Source organism: Nyctereutes procyonoides, unplaced genomic scaffold, assembly GCF_905146905.1.
Source record: "Nyctereutes procyonoides isolate TBG_1078 unplaced genomic scaffold, NYPRO_anot_genome, whole genome shotgun sequence".
In the NCBI taxonomy this organism is placed as follows: Eukaryota; Metazoa; Chordata; class Mammalia; order Carnivora; family Canidae; genus Nyctereutes; species Nyctereutes procyonoides.
The window spans coordinates 18,830,027-18,846,358 of record NW_026575036.1 but is presented as its reverse complement, the minus strand read 5'-3'; the positions used below and the strand labels follow the sequence as shown (position 1 = coordinate 18,846,358).

Below are 16,332 nucleotides of genomic sequence, written 5' to 3'. Positions count from 1 at the left end.
AAATTAAATAAAATCTTTAAAAAAATAATTCTTTATAGTACCACCTAGTAAATAGTGTTCTATGGGATACTAATGGATGTTACTTAATAAAAGCATTCTTTGATTATATTATCTTAAGAGACTGGGGAAACGTTAAGTAAAATAAAGTGAAATATCTCAGTGTTCTCAATATTCTCATATACTTAGTGACGGGATGAGCACTGGGTGTTATTCTGTATGTTGGTAAATTGAACTCGAATAAAAATTAATTTATAAAAAAAAAAAGAGAGAACTTCCAAAAAGGAAATACAGTATGAAGTACCTCCAGGGAAAAAAAATTCTGTGGAACACAATTCTGGAAACTGAGCAAATCATTCAGCCTGTTTTTCATCCGTAAAATAGTGCAGCTAGAACAATAGAACTCTGTAATTCCTTAGAGATCTAAAAATCTATGGTTCTATGAAAGTGGCTTGAGAATTTATTTCTTAGCATTTTAAAGGTTAAGAATACAGGTTATGCTTTCTTTAGAAAAATCTTCAAGGGTCAAAGTATTCCAAGACCCTGCTACACAAGCTCTTTTTCCTGAGAGACAAAAAGGAACATGCCATTATTTTTTACCTATATCTGAAAAGTATTTGTGACAAAATAAATGATTCTCCCTTAAGAATTAGGAAGTTTAGATGGCATATGGAAAAGACTCGTGAATTCAAAGAACTGAAATTGCATTTCACATAGATTTATTTGTAATGGTTGTAGTCCCACTCAGATATCACCTCCCTAAAGCATTTTTCCAAATGTAAGACCACTTCTAAAACTCTAACAGTTGTGTAGTGCAAACAGATTTTTGAACTTAGCTATATTCGAGCTTTCACAACTAGTTAATTAATTCTATGCTTCTGAATATGTCACACGAAAATCTCAGGGCTTCTATTTCCCCAGTTAAGCAGACATCATACCTGTCCTACCCTACAGGATTGTTGTGAGATAGCTGAGATGACATTAACCAAGTCTCAGGGTCCTTGAGATGCGCCTCTTTCCAGACCTAACTTGAGTATCACAGACACAGAGACACTTCCCTGTCTCCACAGTCTAGATGAGATCCCCCCTGAGGTAGCAGCCTCAACTTTTCCTCAGCATTTTAGCTTATTTATTGAATGCCCATCTTCTGAACCTATTTATTCTTTTAAGGACACAGACTGGGTTTACTTTGCTCTCTAGGAGGGAACCCCTCTATTCCCAGTTTTCAGATTCATGGTAGGAACATGGTCAATATTCAGGAGGCCTAGAGGAAAAGAGGAAGGGGAAAATATTATGCAAGCTAGCATAGCTTTTATCATTACTAGCTACTGAAAGTTCTGGCAAAATAAAATCTTTTAGAATAAATCAAATTGTATTCTGTTTTTAGCAGTATTAAAAATTATTTTTTTAATGTCACTTTAGAATAGTTACATGGATGGCAAAGTGCATGCAGCCTCCTTTATTTTCTTAAGGAAGATAAAATATAGGGAGTTCCCATTTATTCCCATAAACTTGTCCCTTAATATGAGAATGTTCAAGTAGATTACAAATAAACTTAATTCTCTGTTATTTCACATGCTAAGAGAACATTGAATATTCCCCAACTTTTAATAAAAGTGATGATCATATTAAGTACTATTGTAATATTCTGCAGAGAGCAGGTGCTCAATGAATACACATTAACCCTACTAATTTGAAAACTGTTGACTGGTTAATTTTATTTCTAAAAGAAATAATAATAGTAACTATACTTATAATCCAAACAATTGAGCAAACTTCAGTAGGAAACTCAGTATTCCTGCTTCAGGAATTGCATGCAGTCGTATGAAATTTTAGTTTCACAGACTAAAATGAACCATAGTATAAAGACTATTTGGAGTCCAAGGAACTGTCATTTTAACCTATGAGCACTCTACTATAATGTTTTAATTTGTAATTTTTTCAGTACTAAAAATTTTAATTTTTTAGTATTAAAATTAAACTCTTTTAAATTAAACTATTTTTTAGAGTAGCTTTAGGTATACAGAAAAATTGAGCAGAAAGTACAGAAGTCCCCATAAACCCCTTTTTTCCTTACCATCATTCCTTCTCTCCACACATTTTTATCCTTATTATCAATAACTTGCATAGCGTGATGTATTTGCTATAATTGATGAGCCAATATTAATACATTATTATTAAATACAATCCATCATTTACAACAGAGTTCATGCTGTGTTGTACATTCTCTGGGTTTTGACAAATGTATAATGACAGGTATCCACATTACAGTATCATGCAGGATAGTTTCTCTGTCCTAAAAATCCCACTCACTTCCCCATCCCTCTCTCCCTCCCTCTAAACTCCTGATAACCACTGATTGTTTTACAATCAGTAAAACACAGTTTTGTCTTTTCCAAAATGGCATATAGTTGGAATCATATAGTATGTGGCCTCTTCAGATTGGCTTCTTTCACTTAGCAATATGCATTTAAGTTTCCTTCAATGTCTTCATGGCTTGGTAATACATTTTTTTTAATCACTGACCTGTTAACTTTATATCTGAAACTCCTCCATTAAATTTAAATTGAAATTCCATCTTTAAATCTTCACCTAACATCTCCACATATGACTAATCCTATAATACTCAAAAAGATTATTTAGGAGAAGACCCATACAGAACACTTACCAAGATAATTAATTCTGGCACTGAAACTCTCCACTTTAGGACATGCCTCAAAGAAGTCCTCTGCTAGGGATGTAATGTGGTTTTTACTAAGGTTTAAAATCTTCAGTTCCTTCAGGCTTAAGGGGGAACATATTCCTGGTATCTTATTTCTAGTCATAAGAAACAAAATGAGGATTAATTTCATAAATTCATATGCTTTGAAGAAAAAAAAACAGAACAATTTGCCTTCGAAGAGCATCAAAGCAGATTTATTAATTTTTAAAATTAGTTGGGAAAATTGATAGAAGTTATAATTTTAATTCCCTCATCCTTTTATCATATTACTGTTTAAAACCCACTACTATAAAAATTATGTCAGCATATTTTGTTAATCTTATGAAACTTCAATATAAGGCAACCCTTTTGTATTTAATGAACACCTTTCTTACCCTTCTAAAATGAGCTGTTCCAATTGCTCTACCACATCGCCAAGGTTCTCAGGAAAAGAAGACAGCTGATTATATGACAAGTTAAACTGTTTCAAGGTTGGGCACTTCACTGTAGGATCCAGAACTACTGAGGGGCTGATGTCGTTTCGAGAGACATCAAGGTTGACAATACAATTCATTTTCAACAGGTAAGAGGGAAATGATGCAAATTTATTACTGTGCAAGTCCAAATGGGTCAAACACTTCAGCGTCTGGAAAGACAATATTTTAAAATTCTCTAACCATCTGAAAACCTTAAAAGTAACTAATATTTCTGCCTTCCGTACCTCTGGTAACTAGAACCATTAAGAATTTTCTAAAAAACTGAAACACAATCCACAAGAGAACTTCAGTATAATGACTGTTCTAACCATCCCTGCTATTAAATGGGTAAAAACCAGGAAAATATAACAGGCAAAATGTCAAAAGCAATTCACAAAAACATGGTTAAGAGTTTAATTCAGTTATTTTGTAAATTATTCTTGCAAAGAATGAAATGAAAACAGAATAAGCCTCAACAAATATTTGAATTCATAAATAAATGGGAATACATTTTTAAAATACTACCTTTTAGAAACTGTTTTACATTTTGATATAAATAAGATTTAACCATAAAAATAGTCATTGTATATATGTTTCATTTTAGAACCTCTTCCTTTTCACGAAGCTTTTAGTTTCAAATCTCTATTTTCCATTTTTAAGCGATTTCTAATTATACCATGGTAATAGGAAACTTTCCATTTATTTGTCAATTTCTTAAATCTTTGGTATGGATTATTGTCAAAGGTTAAAATACCAAAAACAATCTCTTCTCTATGCTCTTCTATATATATCAATGTATTTATCCTCCCAGAAATTCTAAAGAATTTGACATGATTATAAAGCTTATTAGTGAAACTACGCCCCCAAAATTGTTTCAAAACATTTGCCATTGCAAGGGCACATGATGTGATGAGCACTGGTGTTGTATGCAGCTGATGAGTTATTGAAAACTACATCTGAAACTAATGATGTACTACACATTGGCTAATTGTATTTAAATTTTAAAAAAATCTGCCTTTGTTTCTGATCTACTAGATTATCCAGAAGGAAATATTTTTAAATTATTTATTCCCAAATTTTAATGGAAAAATTTTCTAGTAGAGACAGCTACAAGTAGTAATTTTAAAAGTGCTATCTAGTCATGCCAATTTAAAATTTCCTTAAGAGAAGGCTCTGAGCTGGTCTGGTCTTTGAACACCCTAATGCATCTTACCTTGTCATGCTTTTTTTAAATTATCTTTGTTTTAGCTAGGCTAAATTCTAGTTTTCTTTTACTGACTCTTTAACAAATATTTATTGAAGGTCTACCATGTACCAGTTGTTAATTCCATCATAAATTAATTCAATAATCATCTATTGAGTCTCTATTTTACTTTAGACCTTATTTGGCACTGAGAATAGTCATGAACAAGCCTGAAACAGCTCCTCTTCTCAAGAAGTTAGTAATTTAGTGAAGAGAATATATCTTAGATCAAAATTTATAAATGAATGAGCACTGGGAGAAAAACACTATCATGGAAATATAAATCAGATTAGTAGCCAACCTGGTCTGGAGGCAAGAAAAGAAGGAAAGAAAAGGGTATAGAAATGACATTTAAATTGAGATCCTGGGGTGCCTGGGTGGCTCAGTCAGTTAAGCATCTGCCTTCAGCTCAGGTCATGATCTCATGATCTCAGGGATTGAGCCCCATATCCAGCTCCCTGCTCAGAGGGGAGGCTTCTTCTCCCTCTGTCCTGTCACTGCTCATGCTCTCCCTCTCTCTCAAATAAATAAAATATTTTACAAAATAAAAAAATAAACTGAGACCCTCGTGATTTAGAAGATTTAGTCAGGTAAAGAAGAGGAGGAGAGAGAGAACACATTTTAGACACTGGCGTTACAAGATCACCTTTCTCTCTCTCTCCAAATACATAAACTTTAAGGGACAAAATTAAATATACTTAAAAACATACAATACTGCTTTGAAGTCTCAAAATTATTGTAAATTTTATAGGTGAGAAAAAGGAAAAATGCATTTGCAATAAAACTAGCTTTTCTTTAAACTAGTTTTTATAAGGCATGGTCATCAAACTTTGCAGCTCAAAGAATTTGATTTAATAATTTAGATATTTGTATTAAAATTATTTTGTTAGTAACTCTTCTTTGACTTCTGATCCATACTACATAAAAATGATGAACAAAGTCAATATTCAGAGGACAACTCTATCAGCAGATCATTTTATAATTTTTTGAAAATAGGAACTTTGGAGACACCTGAGTGGCTCAGCAGGTGAGCATCTGCCTTCGGCTCAGGGCATGATCCAGTCTGGGGATCAAGTCCCACATCAGGTTCCCTCCAAGAAGCCTGCTTCTCCCTCTGTCTATGTCTCTTCCTCTCTCTCTCTCTGTCTGTCTCTCTCTCTCTCTGTGCCTCTCATGAATAAATAAATAAAATCTTTAAAAAAGAAAACAGGAATTCTGAGCAAAAAAAGAAATCAACTTTTAAGTTGCATATAATTTTAAAACTCAGTAAGTGCCTTCTGGATAGTTTACTTGAGCCTCTTTATTTTCCAGATGAGGAAATGAAGGCTTAAAGTAGCCATAGAAAAACATATTGTTAAACAGTTGGTGGATGAGCCAGAGCCAGTGCCACCAAACCAGGTCTATTTCTAGTCTACTTCTTTAAACAGTGTAAGTTGTCTTACTAGAATCAAATAACTGAAGACATGATTAACATACAGCCTTGATACATCCTACCATGAATCATGTATCATTAGGACAGAACCTAGATTCCTTTTTACTAGATCTCCATCCTCAAAGATGTTCCTGAACACCACGCAAACTAAGATAACCACTGTGAAAGCCACAAGAAAGGGAAAATTACTGTCCAATGATGCAGACAGAAATAGATCCTTCTTTTTAAAGATTTAATAATTCAAGTTAGATAAAAATGCAAAAACTCTTCAAATATCCTGAGAGTTAAAAGTATAAATTAAATTTACTTCACACAGTTGTTGTGGAAAGCTTGTAAGTGCATTCTGGTGAAGCTCCAGCTTTTCAAGATGTTCCAAATGACCACTTATACAGCATTTCTGGCTTAGGGCATCAATATCTCTTAGTTCATTTGCTGAAAGGTCCAATGATGTAATATATTCTCTCTCAGAAGGCAAGGAAGAAATGCTGTCTGAATGTCTCATATGGGATTGAAGTTTTGATGACCCTTTTGTCAAAAACAAACAATGGAAATATAAGCAAGTAATCTAAGTTCACTTGGTAACTATTTATTGATCACCTACTACTGTCAGGCTCCCTTCAAAGCACTGAGATTCAGTAGAAAACCAAACTACAGAGCTTATAGTCCAGTGGCAGAGATGGACAATAAATAAGAAATATTTAATCAAGTGGTATAAGTAGTATAAAAAAACAATAGGTCTGGAGAAGGGGATGAAGAGTGGCATTGATGACAGTATTATTTACATTTTAGAAAAGTAGTAGAAAGAATAAAAAGAGTCAGTCCATAGCATCATAAAAGGTAAAAATTTAAATCTATAACTGTATTTCATTTTTCTATAGTATGTGATATCATTAGGCACATACAACTTGAAGATTATGTAAGATAAAATTAACACTTAGAAAATTTGAACAGAGGAAATTTAATAAACTACTGTATTCTGCTCAAAATACCTATTTATTTATAATTACTTTCAAATACTCACAGAGTGGGTCATCTGAAGACAATATTTTTCTTTTTCGCCTCAGGAAATCTTCATGATCGAAAATGGGTCCCTATTTAAAAAATAGACAAGTATAATAAAATCACTATCATTTTTTGGAGCAAGGAGAATATTTTCTATTCCTTAAGAACCACTGTAAGATTTCTAGTGAAAGTACTCAGGGCACCAAGCCACACTATAAGATAGAGACCTAGCCTGGGCTCCATACATGAAACTCTGAAAAGAAAAAAAAAGATAAAAATCATTTTGAAGCATACTTAAGCATAAACACGGTCCATATGGGTTCAAAAAATGTATATTTAGAATGGTTTATAATATATACACATATTCTATATATAAAATTTTCATATACTAGGCAATTTCTGCAGCAGTAGCTCCTAGCTTTGGCACGATTTCAGTTTTCAAGAGACTATTAGGAACAAAACACAGAACATAATCACAGTTTAACTTACCAATGAATTGGAATGCCTTTGCAAATTTGGTGAGCAACGCTGCAAGGCACGATCATGGTAAAATTCTCCTACACTAATTGAATTGGATTTTCTTTTCACAAGAAATGAACCTTCACTTCCTATTTTTAAACAATAAAATAAAGGCAAGTAAGAAATGTTGACTCAGTCATAAGATGTCAGTATCAAAGGACAATCATAAAAGGTTAAACATATATTCATTGATGGAAATTGCTCAATTCCCACTGTATCATTATTAAAATAGAAATAATAAACTATGTTGGCTTTTCATTTTCAAAATTCAGCTACATTTTTCTTCATAACTAATTATTGAATGGCTGACCTAAACTAGACACTGAATAAATGCTGAATAAAGATAAGCAGGAAAAGCAATCCATGCCTCATACAAGCTCATAGTACAGTAGGAAAAAGCCAAGTAAAAAGAGTTATATGTTACAATAAACACATGTGTGTACAGGAAGCAAAGAAAGTTTATACACAAATCTGGGGTGCCTGGGTGGCTCAGTCAGTTAAGCATCTGTCTTTAGCTCAGGTCATGATCCCAGGGTCCTGGGATCGAACCCACATCTGGCTTCCAGCTCAGCAGTGAGTCTGCTTCTCCCTCTCCTTCTACCCCTCCCCCCATTCATGTCTGTGCATGCATGCGTGTTCTCTCTCTCTCTCAAATAAATAAATATTTTTTAAAAGTTTATACACAAATCTGATCAATGTCATCCTTTTCTGTTTCTTTGAATTGCTCTTAAAAATGTTTAAATCTTATTTAAATATTGGAATCACACTAAATTATTTCACATTCAGCAATTTTGAGAATATCTCTATTTAAATTTCATATTATGGGCAGCCCACGTGGCCCAGCGGTTTAGTGCCGCCTTCAGCCCAGGGTGTGATCCTGGAGACCCGGGATCGAGTCCCATGTCAGGCTCCCTGCATGGAGCCTGTTTCTCCCTCTGCCAGCATCTCTGACTCTCTCTCTCTCTCTGTGTGTGTGTCTCTCATGAATAAATAAATAAAAATCTTTTTAATTAATTAATTGAATGATTAATTTCATATTATGTGGTTCCATTTATGGAATTACATTAAAATGAAACAATGAGTTTAGTTGGCAATATTCTGTTGAGAGAAAAGAGAAAAGAACTACTTTTAAAATTATGGATTTTCAAGTAAATACGGATCAATAAATAAATTATATTATTAAGGATAAAAAATTTGGAGACATTATCACAAAATTATCAGATTATAAATTCTACCACTCCCCATCTTACAAGCATAAAGAATTCATTTTAAGTGTCAAAACAAATTATAAAATCTACCTATCCAAACATCAACTTTTATAATATTCTATATAATTCTTAAAATTGATACAAACACTTCCCATTTGGTTACTATTAAAATTTATCCTATAATTTTAATTATTTTATGCTTAAGCATCTTAAAATATATTTCAGTTTAATTACATTTTTATATAACTATTACATTTTCATAATTATTCTACTTTATGTTTATGAAAGTTCTATTAGTATATTATTTAGAGAAGCAACAAAGGCATTTTATAACTTTTTTATGTCAGCATTTCTAATGTTTTTCTTTATTTAAAAATACTTAAAGGTGTGCCTGGGTGGTACAGTTAGTTGAGTGTCTGACTTTTGGTTTTGGCTCAGGTCCTGATCTCACAGTCCTGAGATTGAGCCCCATGTCAGGCTCTGCACTAAGTATGGAGCCTGCTTAAGATTCTCTCTCTCTCTCCCTCTCTCTCTCTTTCTCTCTCTCTCTCTCTCTCTCAAATAAATAAATAAATTGGTAAAAAAAAAATTCAAAGAGAATTCTTTTTTCAGACACAATGGAATAACAAACACCAAACTGAACCTCTCCCCACAAACAACTAGAAATTTGGATGAAATCTTGTAAACAACTGGTTTTAAACACTGGGCAACAAACAGTTTAGGATGGTGAAATCACTGAAAGAAGAGAAACAAATTATTTATGCTTTATGATCACTCTGGCTTCTGGCTTGAAGACAACTTAAGGGCCATAGGCACAGGCAGGAGGAATTTAAACAAATATCGAGGGCTTTCCTCAAACAAAGAGATGGAGTTCAACATTCATGAAGACTTATTTAGCTGAGAGTTCTGGGGCAGGCTCATGAAAAAAGAGCTCCAGTAATTTGCATAGGGGTTTCCAACAGATTTGCATTGTGAGAAATGTAAAAAGAAGTTCTTCAAAAGGAAAGAAATGATACTACAATGATCAATATAAAGGAGTTAAGTCACCAAAAAAAAATTACCATCCTTAATATTTGTCCATCTAGTAACAGAGCTCCATAATAACAAACAAACAAAAGCATAAACAAACATAACAAAGCATAAAAGGATAGAAGTGAAAGGAGAACTAACAAATCCATGACTAGAATTTCAACATTTCTCTGTCAAAAATAATATGTAAAGAGAAAAATTAGTGAAGATATAAAAGACCTAAAAAATTGTACCAATCTGACCTAATTGACCCAATAACAGCTGAATATATATTCTTTTAAGTTACACATAGAACATTCACCAAAATGGATCATACAGCAATCCACAAAGCAAGTCTCAATTAAATTTAAAGACTAGAAATCATTAGAGTAGGTTCTCTGAGCACAAGAAAGCTATATTTGAAATCCACGAGAAAAAGTTATTTTGAAAAATATCCAAATAATTGAAAACAAACACTTCCAACCCATGAGTCAAAAAAAAAAAAAATCACAAAGCAAATCAGAAAATTTTCAAAACTGAATGTAAATAGAACATATAAAAACTGTGGGATAAAGCTAAAGTGGTGCAACACTTTATTGGTCTTGAATGTTTATATTATAAAATAAAAAAGGTCTAAAAATCAGTGCTCTAAGCTTCTACATTAAGAATCTATAAAAAGAAGAGCCAAATAAAATCAAAATAAGTAAAAAAAGGAAATAAAGATTAAAGCAAAAATCAATAAAAAAGAAAATGGACAAATGACAGTGAAAAATCAATGAAACCAAAACCTGATTATTTGAAAAGATCAATAAACTTAATAAACTTGAGCTAAAGAAGAAACAAAAGGAAAAACACAAATTACCAATGTCAAGAATTAAAGTATTTTTAGGTCAGCAGAAATTGTGTTCCATTGATGGGAGGCTGTATGATTGTAAAAATGTACTGCAACAGTCTTAATCTGGGAGCCCCTGTTTTATTCAAATATGTATCTCTGAAGTTGTGCAAAGTGTCAGAGTATATTATCTGTGGGCTGTACTTTCTAGGCAGGTCTTAAATCTTGTATTTTTTGGAAAATTTCATTTAATTTTTTGGAGCTCATCATGAAAAGATCAAGAAATCCAGTATAGCCTTTCTCTAATATCCATTTAAAATCTGTTCATTTCCTGTTAGTGGAACCATTAACTTGTCACCAAGCAGGCCTCTATTTAAGACAAAATATATGGGCAGCCTGGGTGGCTCAGTGGTTTAGCGCCACCTTTAGCCCAGGGCCTGATCCTGGAGACCTGGGATTGAGTCCCACATCGGGCTCCTTGCATGGAGCCTGCTTCTCCCTCTGCCTGTGTCTCTGCCTCTTTCTCTGCAACTCTCATGAATAAATAAATAAAATCTTTAAGACAAAATATAATACTACTTGAGCTATATGTGCTTAATCCTGGTAAAAGATAAAGCTTCTCATGCTAGTTTTTATTCACCAGCTACAAAACACAGACCTTTATCGACAGCAGGCAAACAATTTCAGGATTCATATTACAGATAGACAGTAAAGTCACGTAATGTGAAAAGCAGTGTTTCAATATGAAAGAGCTCTCAAGTTGTTTGTGAAGCTAACCTAATTTAAAAATGTATAAATGTTCTTTAAAAAAGGAATTAAAGATCAGGTATCCCTGCAGATCTTATAAAGGTTGACAGGATAGTAAGAGAATTATTATGAATAACATTAAACAAATTTGACAACTTATGTGAAAAGGAAAAATTCCTTTAAAGTTGCAAATTACAAAAAACTGATGCAAGAAGTAATAGAAAATCAAAATAACCATGGAGCTATTAAAATTATTAAATCTATGACTAAAAATAGCCCCCCAAGTAAATTTCCAAACCTACACGGCTTTACTGGTAAAGTGTATCAAATACTTAGAATAATAATAGCTCTCTTACACAGATGTTTTCAGAAAGTAGTGGAGTTGGGAACACTTCCCAACTCATTTAAAGAGACAAGCATTATTCTCAGAATTACAAGGAAACATGAACATACAGACAATATCCCCATAGATGCAAAATGCTTAACAAAATTTAACAAAATCAAATCCAAAACATATAAAAGGAATAATACACCATAACCAAGAGAGATTTACCTCACAAATGTAAGTTTGGTTTAACATTAGAAAGTCCATCAATGAAAAAAAAAAGTCCATCAATGTAATTAACATATTAACATAATAAAAGGGGAAAATATGCTCATTTCAACAGATGCAGAAAAGCATTTTCCAATACCCATTAGTAATAAAAAGGCTCAGCAAACAATTACTAGAAAGGAATTTTCTCAATTCGATGAAAGGTACCTATGAAAATAAACTATAGGTAATATCACTTAATGATAAGAGACTGAGTGCTTTCCCTCTAAGTTTGGAAAACAGGGAACAATTTTTACTCTTACTACTTCTATTCAACATAGTACTAGAAGTTCTAGCCAGTGCAATAAGATAAGGAAAAAAGAAAGACATGCAGATTAGAAAGAAAGAAGTAAATCTGTCTTTACCAGCAATTGGCCTTATTGTGAACCATAAGGAAACTTCTTCAGAATCAACAAGAAGCTACTAGAACCATAAGTTTAGCAAGTCCACAAAATTCAACATTAATATACAAAGAAATCAAGTGTATTTCTCTATACCCTCAGTCAACTACTGGAAATTGGAATTCAATACAATATTATTTACAATAGTAGCAAAAAACATACAATACAAAAAATTGGTGAACTTTGAATGATAAATAAATGGAAATATATACTACATCTATATGTCAGTAGATTCATACTATTAAGATATCAATTCCCCTAGATTTATTTATAGATTTAATCTACAGATATTATTTATATGTTCATTCTATACTATATAATATTAATAATATATGATTAATATAGTAATTCCAATTAAATGTATGTATTTAATTCTAATAAAAACCCCAGCATTAAATTAATTTGTTGACTCAAATGTATATGGAAATGCCAAAAAATTGAAAAAAAAAAAAAGAATGGTGAGAGCAATTTTGGAAACAAACACAACACCAGGGGACTTACACTATCTGATATCAAGACCTACTATTAAACTAAAGTCATCAAGGCAGTATGGCATCAGCATCAAGAGGAAAATATAAATTAATTGCACAGAATAAAGAATGCAGAAATAGAAATATATGTATATGGTCAATTAAACTGGACCAACATGACATTAGCTTAATGAACAAATATAGTATTTTTCAACAAATGATATTAAAAAGAAACTGGATATCCATATGGAAAAAATTAACATCAATCCTTCACTGACACTATACATAAAAATTACTTAAAATGGATTATAGACCTAAATGTAAAAGCTAAGGTGTTAGCACTTCTCCAAGGAAACATGGGAAAAATACTCACAAATCTGGGATAGAAAAATATTTCTTAAATGGAATAGAAAAAATACAAACCATAAAGAAAAAAACTCAAAAAACTGCACTTTATCTACATTCGAAATCTTTGCTCTTTAAAAATTAACATTAATAAAATAAAAAGACAAACTATGATGGGGAGAAAATATTTGTAATTCATATACCCATCAGAGGACTTCTACCTAAACTATATAAAAGACTTTGACAATATAAAGAACACTTATTATACAATGATAAAACAACAATTAATAATTAGCAAAAGATTTGAACACTTTACAAAGAAAATATGTGAATGTCCAATAAAAACATGAAAATATTCTCAATATCTGTAGTCATCAGGGAATGAAAATTAAGCACAAATAAGCTAGGACTATACCTTCCCTAGAACAGCTAAAATTAAAAACAACATCAAGATTATAGTATGACAAGGATGTACAGCAACTACTTTGCAAAACAGACGTAAAAGAGAACATACTATATCATCCTATTCATATAAAACTTAAAAGTATACTAGTTTAATTTATAGTGGCAGAAAGTGGATCAGTGGTTACCAACAACCAAGAATTGGGGGAATTTGTGAATAGACATAAAGGAGGTTTTTTAGATAATAGAAATGTATAATTTAATAGTGGTGATGACTATATGGATGTATACATTTTTCAAAACTCATGAAAATATTTAAAATGGGTACATTTTATTTTATATTAATTATATTTAAATAAATTTGATTTTAAAAAATACTTGGGCCAGTTTTCAATCATACTATATTAATAAAAAAGCAACTCACCCCATTTTTACCAAACTGTATTGTGTTAAATATGTCAGTCCTAATTACTGTCATTTTATATATTTCCAGGTCAATTTTTAAAAATTATTTCAAGTTATTTAAATCTTAATATTATTTTAAACATTCTAAAGGTAAAAATATTTTTTGTTAAGCATTTCCTATATGAGAAGCACTCTCCTAGACACTTTACATACATTTTTTCTAATTCTTATAAATAATTCTGGAAGGTTGGCAACACTATCTTTAGTAAGGGTGAGGGGCTTACACAAGCCGAAAAAGGATCTTGTCAATGATGAAACATGGAATCCAATTCTAGTGAGTCAGTGTTTTCACTACATTAGTTACCATTCACTGACTATGGTCAGTATCATAACACTTAGGAAATGCAGAGATATATTTTCTTAACAGTCATCGCCTTAACTGGAGTTAGTGAGCATTAACTATTTCCTATAATAAAAACATTTTTCCTCAAATTTTGCAAATGCATTAAATTAGGGGTTTATCTTAGGTTCTATTGGTCAGTGCCAGAGTGTAAATGTTTTAAAACATAAAGCGAATATTTCTTTATAATAAATACCTTCACTATCCAGGTCATCACTTTGACCAAACACACTGTCCACGTAAGAGTCTGGAACGAAGGTCCATTCATCCAATTTGTCAAGTACTTCTTCAGGAAAATTTCCATTGCTGCCTGAGGCTGCCCCTCCTTCCACAGTACTTTTCATCTGATATCTGAGCACCATTCTTGCTAGGGTGGATCCTATATCTACAATAAAAAGATATACCAGCAACTTAAAAATCAAGAAACATAAACATAGATCATACTAAAGTCCCTTATGTATCCTCATACTTCTAGAGAATTTTTTAGGCTTATTTCTCTTTAAAAAAAATCGATTCATTTATTTCAGAGAGAGCACGAGGAGGGAGGGGCAAACAGAAAGAATCTCAAGCAGACTTCCCACTGAGCACGGAGCCTGACATAGAGCTTGATCCCATGACCCTGAGATTATAACCTGAGCTGAAATCGAGTCAGATGCTTAATTACGCCACCAAGTGCCCCTATTCTTATTTCTAAAGTCACTTTATAATCATGATATTTAATAAGAAGCAGGCAGTGAGTTTAATATTTTTAGAAATCATAAAAACGTACTCAAAACTTTGGAATGGGTGACAAAACTGAATATTTATGAAATTAACTTGACCCAATAAAGAACCTGGGCTTTGAAACCAGACACATCTTTGCTCAAATAACTATGCAAGTTACAAAGACCCCCTGAGTGCCAGTATCTTCACTTGGGAAGTGAAGACAACAATGTAGGGTTATGAATAAAGATTAAAGGAAATGATGAATATAAAATATGTAGCACAATGCTTAGGGTATAGAATATGCAAGAATATGCATTCTTGTTCATAACCTATTTGCTAAGTGATTCATTCAACTGGGAAATTTGGTGAAATTTGAAAGTTAATATCCTTCTATTCTATTATATTTTACCTTATCTTCTATTATGAAGAAATAAGTTCACAGAGTCCTCATTATGCTACATATAGCCTGGAAAATTTCTTCAAAAACATGTTGTATGTGACTCAGTCAAGTAGTACCTGAAAATTTTTTAAAGCTATGAATCCAAAATGTTCTTTACTCAGAGGAACTGCCAATATAATTATGACCATGCTCTCCAATCAATCAAATGACATTACTGTATTTTTTTTAATAGAGTAGATTTAGCAAAGGTAAAAAATGTCATGCAGAACAAAGAGAATCCAGTGAATGGTAAATCTCCCTTCATCCTTCTGCAGGGAGCCTACAATCTCTTTCTATCAGAACTTAGAAATTCAAGGGCACCTGGGTGGCTCAGTTGGTTAAGCATCTGCCTTCAGCTCAGGTCATGATCCCAGGGTGCTGGGGTTGAGCCCCACATCAAGCTCCCTGCTCATCAGGGAGCCTGCTTCTCCATCTCCCTCTGCATGCTGCTCCCTCTGCTTGTGCATGTTCTCTCTCTCTCTCTCTCTCTCTCTCTCTCTCTCTCTGTCAAATAAATAAATAATTTTTTTTAAAAAAGAACTCAGAGATTCAAGTAAGCAGGCTGTTGGCAGGAGACTGCTTGAAGTAATGGAATGTGGGATCTAATCATAATTCATTAGTTTCTAAAGTCCACAGAGGCAACCAGGGCATGAATTTCTGCAGTTTTATTTCTGACATAGTCATTTCATACTCAAACATTTATGACTACCATATCTCAACTGTGCTTTCACCAACATCAGTATACTAAAAACGCTGTTCTTTGCTTTATTTTCTTTACTTAATAATGCACTGTACATATGAACATTTGGATTTGCTCAATGTTTTCTTCCCTCAATGATTGCAAAGCATTCTACAGCATGAATGCACCATGATTGATTCAAATAGTTCCTTTTGAAGAATACTTAGGATTTTTTCCCACAATTCTTGTAATTACAAACAATATTTTAATGTACATCCTTGTACATGACTTTTGTGTACAGTAAGAACGCCTGTATCATAGATTTCTAT

The 16,332-nt window shown here is 32.5% G+C and overlaps 1 protein-coding gene across 2 annotated transcripts in view; it reads right to left on the bottom strand.

Moving 5' to 3' along the window:
• LRRK2 (leucine rich repeat kinase 2) overlaps nucleotides 1–16,332 on the bottom strand; it is a 136,970-nt gene that overhangs the window by 67,454 nt on the left and 53,184 nt on the right. For both annotated transcript variants that reach the window (XM_055318624.1, XM_055318623.1), the window contains 6 exons: nucleotides 14,377–14,565; nucleotides 7,341–7,459; nucleotides 6,871–6,940; nucleotides 6,157–6,374; nucleotides 3,094–3,344; nucleotides 2,666–2,814 (listed from right to left, as the gene is read on the bottom strand). In XM_055318624.1, coding sequence (XP_055174599.1) covers nucleotides 2,666–2,814; nucleotides 3,094–3,344; nucleotides 6,157–6,374; nucleotides 6,871–6,940; nucleotides 7,341–7,459; nucleotides 14,377–14,565 — 996 coding nt within the window. The remainder of the gene's footprint in view (nucleotides 1–2,665; nucleotides 2,815–3,093; nucleotides 3,345–6,156; nucleotides 6,375–6,870; nucleotides 6,941–7,340; nucleotides 7,460–14,376; nucleotides 14,566–16,332) is intronic.